Here is a 16,577-nt window from a genome sequence, read left to right as displayed (position 1 = left end):
GCTTCTACAGATTCTTGCATCTACTTCACAATGGAATCTTTGGGTTGGAGCTGAAAGTTTTGGATTGGTTGGTGCCTTGTTTCTTTTTTACAGCTTCAAAGCAATATATTATAACTATGGAATGGCCTCTCGTATAGGGCTGATTCAAAAATCAGTGAAATGTGACACTGACTAATTTTGCACTACTTGATACCAAACAATGTTGAACTTAAGGATGTCAGCCACAACTGTACAAACACCCCCCAAAACACACACACACACACACACACACACACACACACACACACCTTCAAATACTGCAAGAGCAAGCAGTTATGTTTGCAAAAAAATTATACTGGTGTAGCCCAAAACAGTATGAACCACATGCTAGGAATCAACCACCAACTGGATGCAATACCAGTTGTGTCAATTGTGACACTTGTACATTCCAAACTGGGGACAAGAACTTTGAACTTCAGGCGAAACTTTTTTTAAAAAATGAATTTAATACAAAAAACAAAATTGCATATAAATCAAGCTCAACCTATAAAATAAATACCATTTTTTAATGTTAACTTTTCAGAAGGCACACTTCCATCCTTTCTGTTTCCAGAGTGGTGGAAATGCTATTACATTGCAGTCAAAACAAAAGCAGGTATTTTGGTATCTTAAAGACCAACCAGTTTTATTATGGTTTGAGGCATTTTCATTGACTAGAATCCATTCCCTTTAGATACAAGATGAAGTCGAGTCTAGTCCATGAAAGCTTTCAATCTGTTAGTCTTTTAGGGTGTCCCCAGATCTTTCGTTGCTAGAAATGTCAAAGGCTATACAGCTTGATTGGCAACCAGAAAGCTAGAGAAAAAAACAGCTGATAATGTTACAACAACTTGCACATATATAGTAATAATCCGAGCAATACTTACGGACCACATAAGTATCAGCCTTCTGGCAACATAGGGGTTAATGCTCCAGTAACTGAATGGGAGGAATGTGATGTAGAAAACCTCTTGACCCATTGCAGCTGAAATCCTGAACAGGTAGTAGTAGAAATAATTCTTTACAACATATTCTTGTGAACAGTCCTAAGAGAAATTGTTTTGTAAAGGTTAATATGTTTTCCTGAAGAGAAACCAATGTTAATTCACCACTCTTAACAGCCCTCCAGAAATTAATTTGTTATTCAAATGATCTCTTTGCATGTGACATTTGGGTTCTCATGTTTTAACACATGGGTGCAATGCATTTCCTGCCTAACTGGCATTTTTTAAAATTTAATTTGTTAAAAGTGTCTTTTAATCCACATTAATCTATTATATCATGCAAAATAAACAAAGCAGATAATGCACCAAATAATTTAAAACCCTAACATAGCTCAAGAAGTAACAGCCTGCTTTTTATTTGCTGCTAAGCTAAAACCAGCTACGGTAAATAATAAGCAAATAATGACTCAAATCCATGTTGTACAAGATACCATGATGATAAGGTATTGTTCTGAATACGTAAGAAGGAGGAGAACCAAGACACCATAATTCAATCTGTCCCTGTGATCAAAACAAAAACCTATAGGGCTGATTTTAAAAACAAAACAAAACCCAGTCTTCATTTCATTTTGTATGCAATATTATCCAATTGTTACTATATCACAGTGAACGGCACACAATGAAAATCTTCTTCCCTGGACAAGACACATGCAACCAGTATTTATCTTCTCAACAGAAAAGCGTTTTTTTCTAGTCTGAGAATACCATTAACACCCACAAATCAACGAAGTTCTTATGTGAGTGTTGATGTGCGCAGGCAGTAGGGGCAAAGGACAGGATACAGCATTTCCTTTACGTTTTCCAAACGGAAGTCTCTCTACACTTTGCTTCTCGTATTTGGGGGCGGGGGGAGCTGCTGGTTGGAAAACAAAAGGAAAACCTCCACTTAGGCACATGCCTTCCCAAACAGCCAACTTCTCTCAAAGGACGAGGGACACCTTTCTAAGGTGGCATGGATAGCTGAAAAGGCAGATGCAGACATCTTACCCTCAGTTATAGGTAGGTAGCCATGTTGGGTGAAGGATAGGCGTGCCTGGCCTGCTCTGGTCCATGGGGTCACCAAGAGTCGGACACGACTGAACGACTGAACAACAACAAGCCATGTTGGTTTGCCGTAGTCGAAACAAAATAAAAATTAAAAGAATCCTTCCAGTAGCACCTTAAAGACCAACTAAGATTGTTATTGGTATGAGCTTTCGTGTGCATGCACATGCATGCACATGCACACGAAAGCTCATACCAAGAACAAACTTAGTTGGTCTCTAAGGTGCTACTGGAAGGAATTTTTTTTATCTTACTCTCAGTGACTGAGACAACAGACTGAGCATTTGCTCACTGCCATCCTTGCCTCCCCAATACACTATAAAGTGGGGCAAAGTTGCCAGTACAAAAACTAGCATTACTTGTAAGTTTTGCAGGGCATGTGGCCAGGCATTTTTGAAGACAGGAAACCTGATTGGGTGGAATTCTGGCCCAAGACAGGAAGCCAGTTTTTGGGTTCTCAAGGCCAAGCTAGATGCGATGCTTATCATTTTTCATCGTCATTAGATCTATTTGTCACCGCACAATAGACTCCAGGATACAAGATTTAAAAATCAATATAGCCATCAACAATTAATGAAACACTTATCCTGCTGAGGATAATATAAAACAGCAACAAACAAACAAACAAACAAACACATTATATAGGCCAAGATAAGAAAGGCATCAGATAGGAACCACAAAATGGTGACTTCCCCATCAGGGAAGAAGGTGTGAGTGAAGATTTATGGCAGGAACGAGGAGGGGGGGGAATAAAGATCTACATTGAGAACAGGGGGCACTCAAATCAACCTTACCCAATGGTTTAAGTGGGAACCTAAGGCCATCATGGGGTATCGGAGAAGGGGCCCACTCTGAATCACACCCAGTGGGTGCAGAGCCCAGGAGTCTGATTCAGTATAAAGGCAGCTTTCCATGGAGGAAGGATGCAGACAGGAAGTGTAAAGCTAAATGGAAACAGGGCCCTGGGAGCAGCAAACTGTGAGCCAGTCTGGTATGGTGGCTGTTCTAATTTCATTCAGCCACAAAGCTCAGTGTGTGACTTTAATGCAGTCCTCTCTCAGCAAAGTCTACCACTAGGAATAGGTGAAACTGACAATTTTGATCTCTCTTAGTTTCTCTGTTTTCCATTCTTAAGTTCAGTTCTTTACATTTTCACATTAGTTTGTGATTTTTTTAAGTCCTCTTGAAAATTCGTCAGCATTTAAGTGCAAATTTCTCAAAATAAATTTTTTTAATGCAGTTTAGCCTAGTATGCACATTTTTGCAAGGCAATTTCCCCCAATACAATGCCTTTTTGAATGTTTTCATTTCATGCACACTTTAGCCTGGAATATGCATTTTTGCACACACTGCTTGGTGGGAACACTGCACTGCAAAATTCAGAGTAGTGCAAATTTTGAAAGATGACTGTGCTTTGGTTCATGCACTGTTTGCAAACAGTTGGTTCATGTATTGTTGGTGAAAATTAGGTTGGTTTGCCTTTAAAAGCAAAGTGAATTTCTCCCTCATCTCTACCTACCAGGGTAAGAACATTTTGAGGGCAAAATGTGGGAAATTATGTACAGTAGATCATCCCGGGTTGCTCGCAGAAAGGGCAGGATGAACATGCAATAAATAAAAACAAAATGTGTGCATTTTTAAAAAAACGCACACCACTTACTAGAGTAAAACAGCTCTAAGCAGTTTACAAAGAACATTGGGCAGGAAGCTCAACAATGGTCACAGAGGACCTGGATACAGAAGTATGACATGATGAAAGGGCAGGTGGAAAATATGGGAGGATGAGAAGGGGTGCAAAAAAGGAGAGAGATGAAAAACAATAGGCTGTGGGGAAATCCCACAGAACCTAGGGACAAGAGGAGTTGTGTGTGGTTAAGATAAAGGTGAAGGGAAAACAGCTAAAGACCAGGGCAGCTGTGTTGGCAACAAGCTTTCAATGACTTCTGTGAATAGCCTCCAGATATATGCACCTTGCCATCATTGGCAGCGATTAAGCCTTTCTGTTTTCTTACTCCAAGAAGCATATAGGGAATGCTCTCCTATTACGATGTGCATGAGTTATCCTGTAACATTATCCTGGACCAACTACAACAGAACTTTGAGAGAAGCTTAAATCCCTGATGGGCAAAGAACCACACACTGTACCCAGCACTGCATCTAGAGACCTGAGACCTGCAACTTGCAAGTTTACCTCCAGCTGTCACTGGATATTACAACAATCGTGAATCAGTGGTTCTTCTTCCTAAGAGGCTGTGGCAGTGTAGATGGGACTGTTCCCTGGTATATTTCACAACCTGTTCCCTTGAAAAGTGATGTGAAAACAGGACTGTAGGCACTCTCAATGGCACAAGTCTCCCACAAGAATGAAAAATGTGTGCATTCAAGGCTCTGTTCAGGTTCTAGGCAGCTGTCACTTCCAAACTCACCATCCCTGTATTTTTTCCATAGATGTTACATGGATGTTAAAATCTAAATTCTTTATGAGACTCCCATAGCAATCTAAAAATGGTTATACTTTACTGAAGGAAGTGTCTTAAATTATTAAATTTCCCTTATGAAGTATTAAACACATGATCTAGTTACAAACAGTATTCAGTTGAGCTTAGATCCAGACATGGTGGGGGGGCAGTAATTTCAAGAATAATTTTCAAAAGACATGCTAGTTTTCAATGCACAGAGACTATTTGTCACTGTAGAGCATTCAAAAATGTGATTCCCTTCCATTTGGAAAGTCTGTGTGACAGAAAATTCTGCTGCATGAGTTTATCAGATTTGGCTCAGCCTTCATCTTAAGCAAAATATTGTAACGTGTGGTTGTAAACCAGATTTTTTCTTCATGAACACATGCATTTCTACACAAATACCCTACCTGTTCTGCTTCCAGCAATAAACATAATGCCATAAAACCTCAAAGTTGCTCCTCCTCCTTTGCTTTCACCAGCAGAAGGATTGCAATATTGAGTTTCTATAGTTTAATACCCAACTGAGGAACATGATTAGACAATAATAATCCTCAGCATTCATTTAGAACTTTGTATCTTCAAAGGGTTGCACAACATTAATAAATTAAGCTCCACTACTCTAATGTAGCCATCACCCCTACTTTATGTAGAAAAATGAGTTGCCGAAGGCAAATAAATAGGTGTTTTCAGATTTGGGATTAGAATTTGAGTGTTACTGGTGATCAGACCCACACAATGCACAATAGCCAATCCTGACTCTACTTAGTCAGGCTTATTTTTTAAAAAAATAACTATAATTTGTGTGCCAAATTAATATTGTTAAGTAAAATGCTGAAGGCAATGTAATCCAAAATTAAGAAAATCTTTCAGATATTATGGCCTCCAGGATTTGAAATATATTAGCTCTGCTATGCAGTTACCGAATGGTGCAGGACTGAAGGCAAGCAGGATTTTAGCCTACTTTGAAGATTTATTTAATGATTTTGAAATCATGTAATAGTGGCAGATGGGGTCTTAAGACACCTACAAGGCAATGTCAGTTTCACACAAAATAAGCAGACCCCCTGATCCACGGGGTCACAAAGAGTAGGACACGACTAAACAACAATAACAACAACAAGCAGACCCTAAATGAGATCTTGCTAGATTTTACGTGGAGAACTAACTTTCTGGGGGCCAATCTAGATGCAACAGTGGCAGATACAATCACTTTCATGCGTCTATCCATAATTGTATCTATCTAATTCTAACCTCAAAAGGGAGGGAGTTGAATCATCATTCCTGAAGTCAATTGTCCAAACTCAAAGCCCAGCACCAACACCAGAAATGAACCAGGCATGGAGAAGAAGCAGAATTGGATTCTTCCAATCAGCTGCTTGCCACACCAGAGGAAGGAAAGGTGGAATTCCCCCCCCTCCTTTTGACAGCGCCCAAACTTTCTCCATGAACAGCATCATTCAGATGTGAGTGCCTGGCTTTTCTAAAATAGAAATTAAGTGACTCCCCACCTTTTTCATTCCCACTGTGGGGAACAGTTGGCCCTCCAGATGTACAGTTACCATGATCCATGGCCACTGGCCATGCTTGCTGGGGCTGGTGGGAGATGCAGCTCAACAACACCTGGAGGGCCAAAGGTTCTCCACACCCGCGTTAGAAATTTGCTATTTGGAGCTGCTCTGTGTAGATCTAAGCTAATGTATTGATTGAGGGAAGGAGGGAGGAAAAGCATACTTGAAGAAGGGGTGGGGAGAAACAAAATCTGCACACCAGCATTATAATATGTGTGTTATGTATTTTAAAAGCACATGTGAAGGACAGAATAAGTGGAATGTTAGGAAAGAGCAAGGCAATGGAGACCTTTAAGGAGGAAAGAATATGAAAAAGCTCATTTATCCCACTAGAACGTGAATGAAGAACCTTCAACCTCCAAGTGTTGTTGGATGCTAACTCTCGTAAGCCCCAGCTGGCATGGTCAAGGATGAGAGTTGCAGACCACTGCCATCTGAAGGGCTATAGATTCCCCATCCTGGCTGTAGACAAGGGTTTCCCAAACTTGGGTCTACAGCTGTTTTTGGGCTACTAAAGCTCCCATCATCCCCAGCTAGCAGGAACAGTGGTCAGGGAAGATGGGAATTGTAGTCCAAAAAATTGCCAGAGGCCCAAGTTTGGAAAACGCTGCTGTAGGTCATTTAGCCAAAATCATTCATTAAACGTATCAAGAAAATTCCAATCTAGGCACAGGGGGAGAAATATTATGCAAGAATCACATCAAAGTCTAACTTGAAAAACTCATATTTCCTCCACACGGTGAATATACATTTAAACCAACAAGTCAGTTCCAATAGCAGCTCAATTGCTGTTACTACTGTGCTCTCCCCATCCCTGTTGTGCTCTCCCATAGTTAGTCTTCGGGAAAAGGAAGAGGAGGAATGCAGGGAGGGCTGCAACATCCACTCTGTAAGCCGAAGGTCTCAGGTTCAAGCCAGATGGGTGGGGTATAAATAATAAATTATTATTATTATTATTATTATTAGCCCAGACATCTCTAGATAGGGCTTGGAACGTTGCCTGTCTGGGACACTGAAGAGCTGCACTTGGCATGAGACAAGTTTCTGTGTTCCTAAGAAGTAACAACAATAGCACAAGAAAGAAAAATTAAAGCTGCAGTCCTAGAACCACTTTTCTGGGAATAAGCCCTGTGGATCATAATGGGACTTGATTCCAAGAAGACATGTATATAGGACTGCACTGTAAAGTGCAGAAGCAATAAGCTGGAAACAAATATGATAATAAATTGAGCATGGGAGGATAGAATACAAAGGGAAGAGATTTTTGGTACATTTACATGATAGATCCCTGCTCAGAGACGCCCAGCCTTTTGGGACAAGAGGATATAAACAAATTGAATTAGTCAGATATTACTAGCTCAACTACAAAGTCCACCTGAATAGTGAAGTATTTCATAAAAGTCACACATACACCCTCTTTAGCAGTGCTACGCAGGTAGCACACTTAAATCTTGGTGCATCAGTGCCCACACAATCAGAATTTGTTAGTGTGTGTCTATTTTCAACAGAGTTCAGTTTGGGCACATCACAATAGCCATTATCACAGAGTGGTGTTGTTTCTATTTGTGCACAATGGTCTCCATGGAATTCTATGACATAGTACTGTGAGAGGGGGGAGATCTCTTAACACTTAGGCAGTCTTGCCATGCTCAAGGGAAGCGTTACAGTTTCAAAGAGTAAACCAACATTACCTTATCAAGTTCCTGCTTGCGTTAGTACAGAATCATTCCAGTCTGGTGGTACAAAGGAAATCAATGGCTAGGATACGAAGGTTACTTAAGGAACTGTACAATAGGAAAGTTTCTCATTCCTTCCTTTTCCCTATAACCACCTGTGATCCCCCCAAAAGTATTGCTTTGGGATCAGCGGAGCCTTTAAACAGTCTGGGGTAGGGGCTAAATTGGAAGAATTCCTTCTTTGAATTCCTTTAAAAGTTAACATCTTTTGATCCAAGCCAATTTGTTTATGATGTCACAATATCGGAGGTTTGTTATAATTTTCTTCTGACATCATAGAAGTTAATCAGTTCTGGTAGCAGGAAGGAATGCAATGTTCACATTTTCAGTTTTATTGAAGGGTGGAGTCCAATTCTTCACTTAGTTTCTCAATGAAAATACCATCGCCCTACCTATGTAAGGTCAATTCTGTCACACTAGACCACGATTTTGTACTTTCTTTTAAATGAATGCAAATCAGCAACTCTTTGGAAAGTGTCAACTCATTCACAAATTCTGAAGCAAGCATCTCATCGCCCGCTATTCCTTTTGGGGGGCGGGGCGCACGGTTATCCTATAATCTAATCACCCAATTTGCTTTCATTTAAAATTAACCTGAAAAATAAAGCAACCTAGGAAATTTACTGGATGCAAGACAGGTAGGTATAGCACTGCCAAATTCTTCTGCAACAACCTCGTTCCATGATATTGCAGAGTCTGCCTTCTATATCTGTCAACACGAGCGCAGCACAACCAAGGTTCAGGGCTGCGGTGCTCGGCTTGAAATGAAGAGCATCCTGTCCTGCACAATATTTTCGGCTAACCCTGATGTCCTATACTGTACTTGCAACTCAGTTATTGCTGAGCAGAAACGGGGGCTGCAGTTCTTTCCTCTACCCCTCCCTACCTCCTTCCTTTAACCTTCCTCACTTGAACAACAGGAAATCCATCTGCCTCCGCGAGAAAAAAAAGGGGGGGAAGGAGCGAGATAGTGGGGCGAGAGACCCGGACAGGGGAAACCTGCGCAAGACTGGGAGGAGTCCATTTCCTCGGGATAGCAAGCATTCCGCGCGCTCTCGCAACTCACCTGCATTCAAGGAGGTGCCATTTCCTCCGTCCAACGTGCCAAGCTCCTTATCTATCTCTAGAACGCGCTTCTGGGTCAGAGGCTACAACTTGAGCCCCGGTATCTCTTTCTCTCCCCCTCCCCCGCCTCTGTTTCAATTAACCCCATCTTCTCCCCTTGTAACTTTCTTACCTTCCAGCCGTTGCTGGCGGCGCTGGGAGCCCGAGGGTGGGCGCGCTGCTTGGCCGGACTGCTGCGTCCATTGGCGACGTCCTTCGCGGGCAGGTGGCGGGGGCTGCCATTCTCCACCGCGCCGGCCTGCTCCGCCCCTCCCTCGGAGGCCGGGAAGAGCCCGCAGCGGCGTTGGAAGCGGGCCACGGGCTGCGAGTCCAGCAGGCGGCGGACCAGGCAGGCCATCCTCCTTCCCGGCGGCTGGGCACTTGCTTCCCCCGCCCAGGCGCGGCGCGCAAACACAGCCCAGCCCGGCCGGCCGGCCACCGCGTTGCGGAGGAGCCAAGGAGAAGGGGCGGGGCTCCGGGCGCCCCGCGGACAGGTGCAGGCGGCGAGGCCCCGCCCACCCCTTGCCGCTCCTACGCCGCTGCCCACGACCCTCCTTGCCCCGCCCCGCCCCGCCTTGCATGACGAAGGCGGGAGAGGTGACAGGGCGATCTCTTAGTCCGACAGGAGCGCAAGATTGCTGCAGGAAACTGCTCTATGTGGAGCTGAAACCAATGCCAATCAAACCCAGCCAACTCCACACCTGCCTCCCTAGTCCCTACTCAATCTTTCTTGGGAAATACTACAAATGATCTTTCTTCTGGATATACAGAGCATCTGCTCTGGTGGTGGTTAGGTGTTGGGCTGAGACCCAGGTTCAAATCGCTACTTGGCCAGGAAGCTCCTTGGGGGAACTTGCACAACGCACTGATTCTTAGCCTGATTCTGAACAGAGGTGTACCTAGGCTCTTGCGCCCTTGGCAATGAGCTGTATCGGAGACCATGGACCAGAAACCCCAAAAGTTTTCTCCTTGTTGCCTTTCGCGCTCTGCCAATGACTTCCTCCATGCAGAGGCCGTTTGAGGGCAGTACAACTGGCTCAGCAGCACTGGGTGCCACGCTGCAGGGGGGCGCTGTGACAATGCTGTAGAATGGAGCATGAGAGATAGGGGCACCGGATTTTAGTTCCGCACAGGGCACCACTGAAATTTGAGAACCTAAAGTCCACAGCCATCAAAATTGGGTCTGCTCTGCTCTGCCTTTCCTCCTCCTCCATCAGTCTGCCTGCCTGCCTCCCAGCATTCCTTCATCCTTCTACTCACTGTTTTCCATTCTTCCTCCTCCTGTCCTTTCTTTCTTTTTCCTTCTCCAGCTACTCTTACTACTCTCTCCATCTTTCTCCCCTCTGAATCCACTCACACTTCTAATAGCACTTCTGGCCAACTGAGAAGGAAGCCCCACAGAGCTGTTGCTATGGCCCATACCAGTGACTGGATTCCTCCACCCTGGCACCTGGAGAAGCCTGAAAACCTCATCCAGATGCCTGGAGCAGCAGAAGGGCAGTCCAGGCAGTGCGTGGATGGGCAGGCTGGCTTCTAGCCACTCTAAGCCAGAGTGGAGAGGTTTGATTTTTGTGCCCGCCTGGGCCTTTGGCGAGTGCCAACCAAACCAACCCCTAGATAGAACCTCTCTGTGTGGGGACTTCCGGCGGCGACGCAATGGCGGAGCGGTCGTGGGTTGCCTCGGCTGCGAGGCGACCCAGCCCGTCCCGGGGGTTGGAGCCCCGCCACCGCTAAGCGGGGCTCCGATAGGGTGCGGGAAGAGCGTCCCGCACCCTGGGCTCCCCGGCTATGCCCACTATGGCTCCGTCCCCTTCCCTCGCTCCCCCTGTAAAGGGGGAGTGGGGGTGAAGGGAAAACGGAGCCGGGCTTCAGGGGACAAGCCCCAACCGGGACGCGAAGCGGCGGTTGCCCCCGCGATGTGCGTTAACGTTCTACCTGTCAAAGTTGGAGTTTAAGAATCCCGGTGTCGTGAGTATTGGAATGGACCTGTTTTTGTGCCTTGTTGACGACCTGGGGGACATTTGGAAAGGGAGCCTGCCTCTTTCCCTTCGGGAGATAGAAAATAACCAGCTTAAGAGACTGCTGTTACAGTGATGGCAACAAAGTATTTAAAATTTGGCAAGTGAGACTTATGGTTTTCCCCTTTGGGGACTAAACTGGTGGACAGTATCTCTTTTTAAAATTTTTGGTTCTTGCACCCTGGATTCGGGGAAAATGGCCGGGAAAGACTTTGACTGAATGGAAAGTTACTGGCAAGATGGAGAAGTCTGAGAACCGAAACTGTAATTTGACACCTATGCCCGCTTCTGCCATGCTCGGCTTTGTTTTTGACTTGGTTACGAACTGCGAAATGACCCATGAAGAAAGGACTATCTTATTGAGACTGGAACTGCTCAACCGAAAATTGGAGATATTGAACTGTCATATGTCAAAAAAGTTATATCCCACAGAGGAGACTGTACAGGAAATGGCTGCATTGGAGGAGAGCCTTGGCACAGAACTGAAGGGACTGATTGAACAACAGGATGAAAAGGTATGGCTACTCCGGAGTAATGGATCGTCCCTTGGGGGTGGCAGACCCAGGACGGAGAAAATTGTTATAACTAACTCCCGAGGTGAGAGCTTGGGAGCGAAGGTGAGAACTTTATGTTTATATCTACAAATAAAAGAAGAATGTGATGATGAACCGGAGAGGCTGGGGGAAAAGGTGCGCACCCTGATGTTCTATGCAAGGACTACTTTGGACTTAGTCTGGATCTGTGGTTATGTAAAGAAAAAGGATACTTCGAGGAGCAGCTCTGGAGCAAGACGACCAAAGAAAATGGACAGAAGGGGGATAGGGTGAATGACATTAAGGTATAAAGGAAAAGAATGCATTATGGTAACCTGAAACCGGTGTGTCAAGACTTTAAGTTTTTAGAGAAAGAAAAGAGGTATTCTAAATTTTTGTTACTAACAGCAGTTATAGTGAATGAAGATATTTGTTATGATTTACTTTGAAAATAAGGGGATAAGAACCAGAATCTTGTATGGAATTAATATTAAGTTATAACATGATCTGATCTATGTTAAGTTAAGAATGGGAAAATATTGTTTATTATGAAACAAGATTTGTTAAAAAGAAGCTTTTGATTTTAATTTTTAGATATTTGGATTTTTTAAGATCAAGATGGTATAAGATGTTATTAAAGTAATATTTGGGATTGGAACCGAAGGTGAAAAGGCAGGGGAAGTCTGTACCAAGATTCGACCAAGAAATTTTTTTTTACAGCATAAGAAGAAGAATTATTGGTATTTGTGTATTTGTTTATTTCTAGTTGGGGGTGGGTCAATGTGGGTGTTATATTTGTATGTTGTTTGTTGTAAAACCAATAAATTCCTATAAAAAAAAAAGAACCTCTCTGTGTGAGGACAAAGAGGAGGGATGCAGGGACATAATGTCACAAGTAATCCTGTGCGCTCAGAAGGAAATCTTTTTACGGTTTGGTTACAGCATAGTGTTCATAATGCCAAGGTTGCAGGTTCGATCCCTGTATGGGACAGCCGCATATTTCTGCATTGCAGGGGGTTGGACTAGATGATCCTCCAGGTCCCTTCTAACTCTACAATTCTATGATTCTAAGTTTGGTGAGGCTTGCTGCCGTGTAAGTTGTATAGGGCCATAGCCTTAGTTACTGAGCATAAGAAGGAAGTGGAATGGAAATGTAACCAACAAAATCAATGGGTGTGCTAGGGCCAAAGAAAGCTACTGAATCAAGGTAAGAGATTTGCTAAATTTACAGCGTGAGCCAAACCGTTTCTGCTCAAATTCCCCCTTGAATTCAAGGTAAGTGGAGTTGGGACTGCAGCCTTAGTTAAAGTTCATTCACTACTATGTGTGAGTTACAGTGTCTCAGCCAGAATCAGGAGAAGAGCTGTCCAACAAGGCTGACACAGCTGCGTTACATCTGCCACTTGGGACCCACATAAAGGAGGGCTTTGTATCCTTATGCTCATCTTGAAATAATAGGATCACCTTTAGTTTGTCCTGGCTGATTAAGTAACACCGAAAGCTCATCAAGTGGTGCTCTGAGTCTACTGTTGATTTTCTAGAAGAAGTCGCTCTTTCCTTTTCATTATCTGCCAGCCTACTTCGGGCTGTGCTGCCGCTTTAACTGGGGCTAAGCAAGACTGCAATGCAGATGCGCCTGTTTACAGAGTACTGCTCTCAGCACAGCATCGTGGCCTCATTTTGATGCTGTTGTCTTTCCAAAGCTTTGTGCTGCGCACTTCACCGTGGTCCCGGCGTTCTGCCACACAGAATAGAGAGGGTCATCTGCTCAAAGCGTAAGGAGAGACCCTAAGGTCCAACCCCATTTGCACCCATACTACTGCCCCATTCACACAGCACCTTGCCACTGATTAAGCACCTTGCCATGAAATTCTGTGGGCTTGCTTCTGAGTACGCTTGTATAGGATTGGACTGTAAAGGTGCATAACCCAGAGGACAGTGTGCCACAATCAAGGAAGCCAAATAAATAAATAAAAACATCAATATGCCTGTAGAGCAGACAGCGCCAATTAACACAAAAAGTCTTGCGTTTTATACAAGTCCTTTGAAATATATTCAATATTTTGCTGACCTTGCTCTAGGAAACCAGAATTAACTGAGTTTAATTAAGCTTAATGTGAAATTATTTGGTATGGTATTGCAGCATAAATGCAATCAGGACACTTACAAGAAATATTAATTTAAAACCAGGGAGCAGTAAGTATATGATCCATTTTCTTTTATATACAATTTTTGTGGAAACTTTGCAAAGATACGACACAGACATTTTGCCTAGAAAGCTCAGGAAACTTAATGCCACACACACACACACCTCCAGTCCTATATATATATATATATATATATATATATATATATATATATATACAACTCCAGCCCTTTCCCCAACAAATCTCTTTGTAAAAAGGAGTACCCACAGAATGACCTGGAAGTAAACATACTTTTACTGTTGAGCTAAGCAGGTTTAGCTCTGCAAACTGCCTGAAAAGAACCCTCTCCAACCATATACAACTCACTCTGCTCCCCTTACAGCAACATTCCCCAACCTGTGCCCTCCAGGTTTTTTGGACTACAACTCCCATCAGCTGCAGCCAGCATGGCACCAGGTTGGGGAATGCTGCCTTAGAGGGATCCAAGTTGTGAGTGGTGGTGATCACAACAGCAGAAAAACCTGAGAAGTCTGGTTTCTGCAGTTCTTGGAAAACAAAGCCACCAACATTTGTTATCCCAGAGGGCTACTTTCAGATCTCTCTCCATGTATAAGAACCAGTTAACTATAGTGGACAGAGCAGCAGACACAGACAGGATGGAATTTGCTACTTGGTCACATGTTTGCTGAATAACCATAGGAACAGGAAGCTACCATTGATCTATCCAGCTTAGTACTGTCAACTCCAATTGGAAGTGGCCCTTCAGGGACCTAGAGAAGGGTCTGCACCATCACTTCCTACCTGGTGCTATTACATTACAGGTGAGAACCCTGCTCCTCAGGGGCCACAAGTTATTTAGGCCTCATTTTATTTAGCCCTAATGTCTCCTGAGGGTCAAAACCGCAGAGCCTAGGGCTTGCCAAACAGAAGGTCAGCAGTTCGAATCCCCGTGACGGGATAAGCTCTTGTTGCTCACTCCCAGCTCCTGCCTACCTAGCAGTTCGAAAGCAAGTCAAAGTGCAAGTAGATAAATAGGTACCGCTCCGGTGGGAAGGTAAACGGCGTTTCCGTGCGCTGCTCTGGTTCGCCAGAAGTGGCTTAGTCATGCTGGCCACATGACCCGGAAGCTGTCTGCGGACAAATGCCAGCTCCCTCGGCCTACAGAGCAAGATGAGCCCCACAACCCCAGAGTCGTCTGCGACTGGACCTAATGTCTCCTGAAGCTGCCCCACTCTCACATCCTGTCAGATTTCCTTCCTGTGCAATTGCTCCTTTCTATGTAATTTCAGAACAACTAGAAAGGGCAGTATTTTACTGAATAGAAATAAATCAATGTTTGCTTTTTGAACTTTTCCCCCTTGGTTGCAAGACTTTGGGGGAAAGAAATAGTGCCCCATCTATCTGAGAACAAGTTGGTAGACATGCGTGTGTAGCACATTAAAGTCAGAAAGGATTCCCCTCCGCCCCACAGTAGCTGTATGGTCAGTAGTATTGGAGAAAAAATCGAAATCCTCTGTATGCTTATTTTACTGTAACCTTTTCCAACCCAGTAGAGCTTATCTGCGTAGACCTGAATAGGACTGGGAATTCTAATCTGAAGTAAATTTGAAGCAGAGCGATCCATTATTTGGGATTAGTTCATCAAAAAAAGGTATGTCTTTGCCAATCAGCAGCTCAAACTCTGCCCACCAGCTGGCATGCAGCCCCTTACAAATTAATCCCTGAGGGGAGGCAGCCCTCAACAAAAAGTAAAGTTCCCCATCCCTGTTTTAAATAGGTATCAGGGATTAAACCTGCATACAAAACTATGGTCCATCTCCTTGGCTACTCAGTCTCTCTCAGCCTCACCTTCCTTATAAGCTTGTTGTCAAGATGAATGGGGAGGGGTATTATAGATACTACCCTCAAGCTCCTTGGAGGAAGGGGAGGATAAAAACCAATAAATATGAAATGTCACGCAGTATAGTTAGAGGACCAGGCACGGTTAGCAAATAAATGGGGCAGGTCCACACCACACATTTAAGCACCTTCAATACACATTTCAGGCACGTGACTCCCCACAAAGAATCATGGGGATGGTAGATTTCTCTTCACAGAACTACAATCCCTAGCACTCTTTACAAACTACAGTTCCCATGATTCTTTGGGGAAAGCCATGTGCTTTAAAATGAGTGTTGATTATGCTTTAAATGTATGGTGTGGGTCTGCCCATAGACCCCATGTTCTAACCTTTGGTGCTATATTTTCCAGGGGACATGACAGAGGTGTATATGATGGTGCATGCTGTGTGGAAAGTGGACAGGGTTGTTGTTTTCCCTCCCACTCTCAGGACCATCCAATCGGATGGAATGTTGGAAGATTCAGGAGTGACAAAGGAAACAAACTTCTTCAAGCAACACTTGGCTTAAACTGTGGAATTTGGCTTAACCCACAAAAGGTACTGATGACCACCAACTTGGGTGGCTTTAAATGAGGATTGGACAAATTCATGAAGGACAAAGCCAACAATGCTTACTATCCATGATGGCTATAGTATCCTTACATTCAGAGGTGGTGTGCCTCTGAATACCAGTTCCTGGTACCACAAGTGGGAAGACTGCTGTGCTCTCAGGTCCTACTAGGGAGGTTCTCCAAGGTATCTGGTTGGCCACTGTGAGAAAAGGCTGCTGGATTAGATGAGCCTTTGCTCTGACCAGTAGGGTTTGTCTTACGGGTTTCATGTGTTTCTTTTATGACTGCGGGTTGTATCCAATGGGCAGAGGATTCCAAGTGCATGGACCTTAGTCATGTCCATAATTTCAATGGGTCTACTCTTGAGCCTTTGTTAAATACAGCCTATGGTTCGCAAGTCTGTTCGCAAGGGGGAAATCTCTCTCTTGATTCTGAAATTAGATGATATCTCAAAACAGGAAATCAACTTACTTGCTGCAATAATTAGGATGC

At 43.9% G+C, this 16,577-nt stretch overlaps 1 protein-coding gene across 3 annotated transcripts in view; it reads right to left on the bottom strand.

Moving 5' to 3' along the window:
* The window catches only part of SGPP2 (sphingosine-1-phosphate phosphatase 2), a 30,687-nt gene extending 21,243 nt beyond the window's left edge, over positions 1-9,444 (bottom strand). Inside the window, exons 1-2 of one of the 3 annotated variants that reach the window (XM_033150248.1) lie at positions 9,070-9,444; positions 906-1,064 (exon numbers count right to left, since the gene is read on the bottom strand). In XM_033150248.1, coding sequence (XP_033006139.1) covers positions 906-1,064; positions 9,070-9,294 — 384 coding nt within the window. In that variant the 5' untranslated portion in view covers positions 9,295-9,444. Of the gene's footprint in view, positions 1-905; positions 1,065-7,787; positions 7,958-8,898; positions 8,919-9,069 lie in introns of those variants that run through there. The other 2 variants (XM_033150249.1, XM_033150250.1) reach the window with 2 other exon arrangements.
* Between the last annotated feature and the right edge of the window lie 7,133 nt (positions 9,445-16,577).

Source organism: Lacerta agilis, chromosome 5 (assembly GCF_009819535.1).
Source record: "Lacerta agilis isolate rLacAgi1 chromosome 5, rLacAgi1.pri, whole genome shotgun sequence".
Lineage (NCBI taxonomy): Eukaryota > Metazoa > Chordata > Lepidosauria > Squamata > Lacertidae > Lacerta > Lacerta agilis.
The sequence above is the reverse complement of the archived record's forward strand: the minus strand, read 5'-3'. Positions and strand labels throughout refer to the sequence as shown.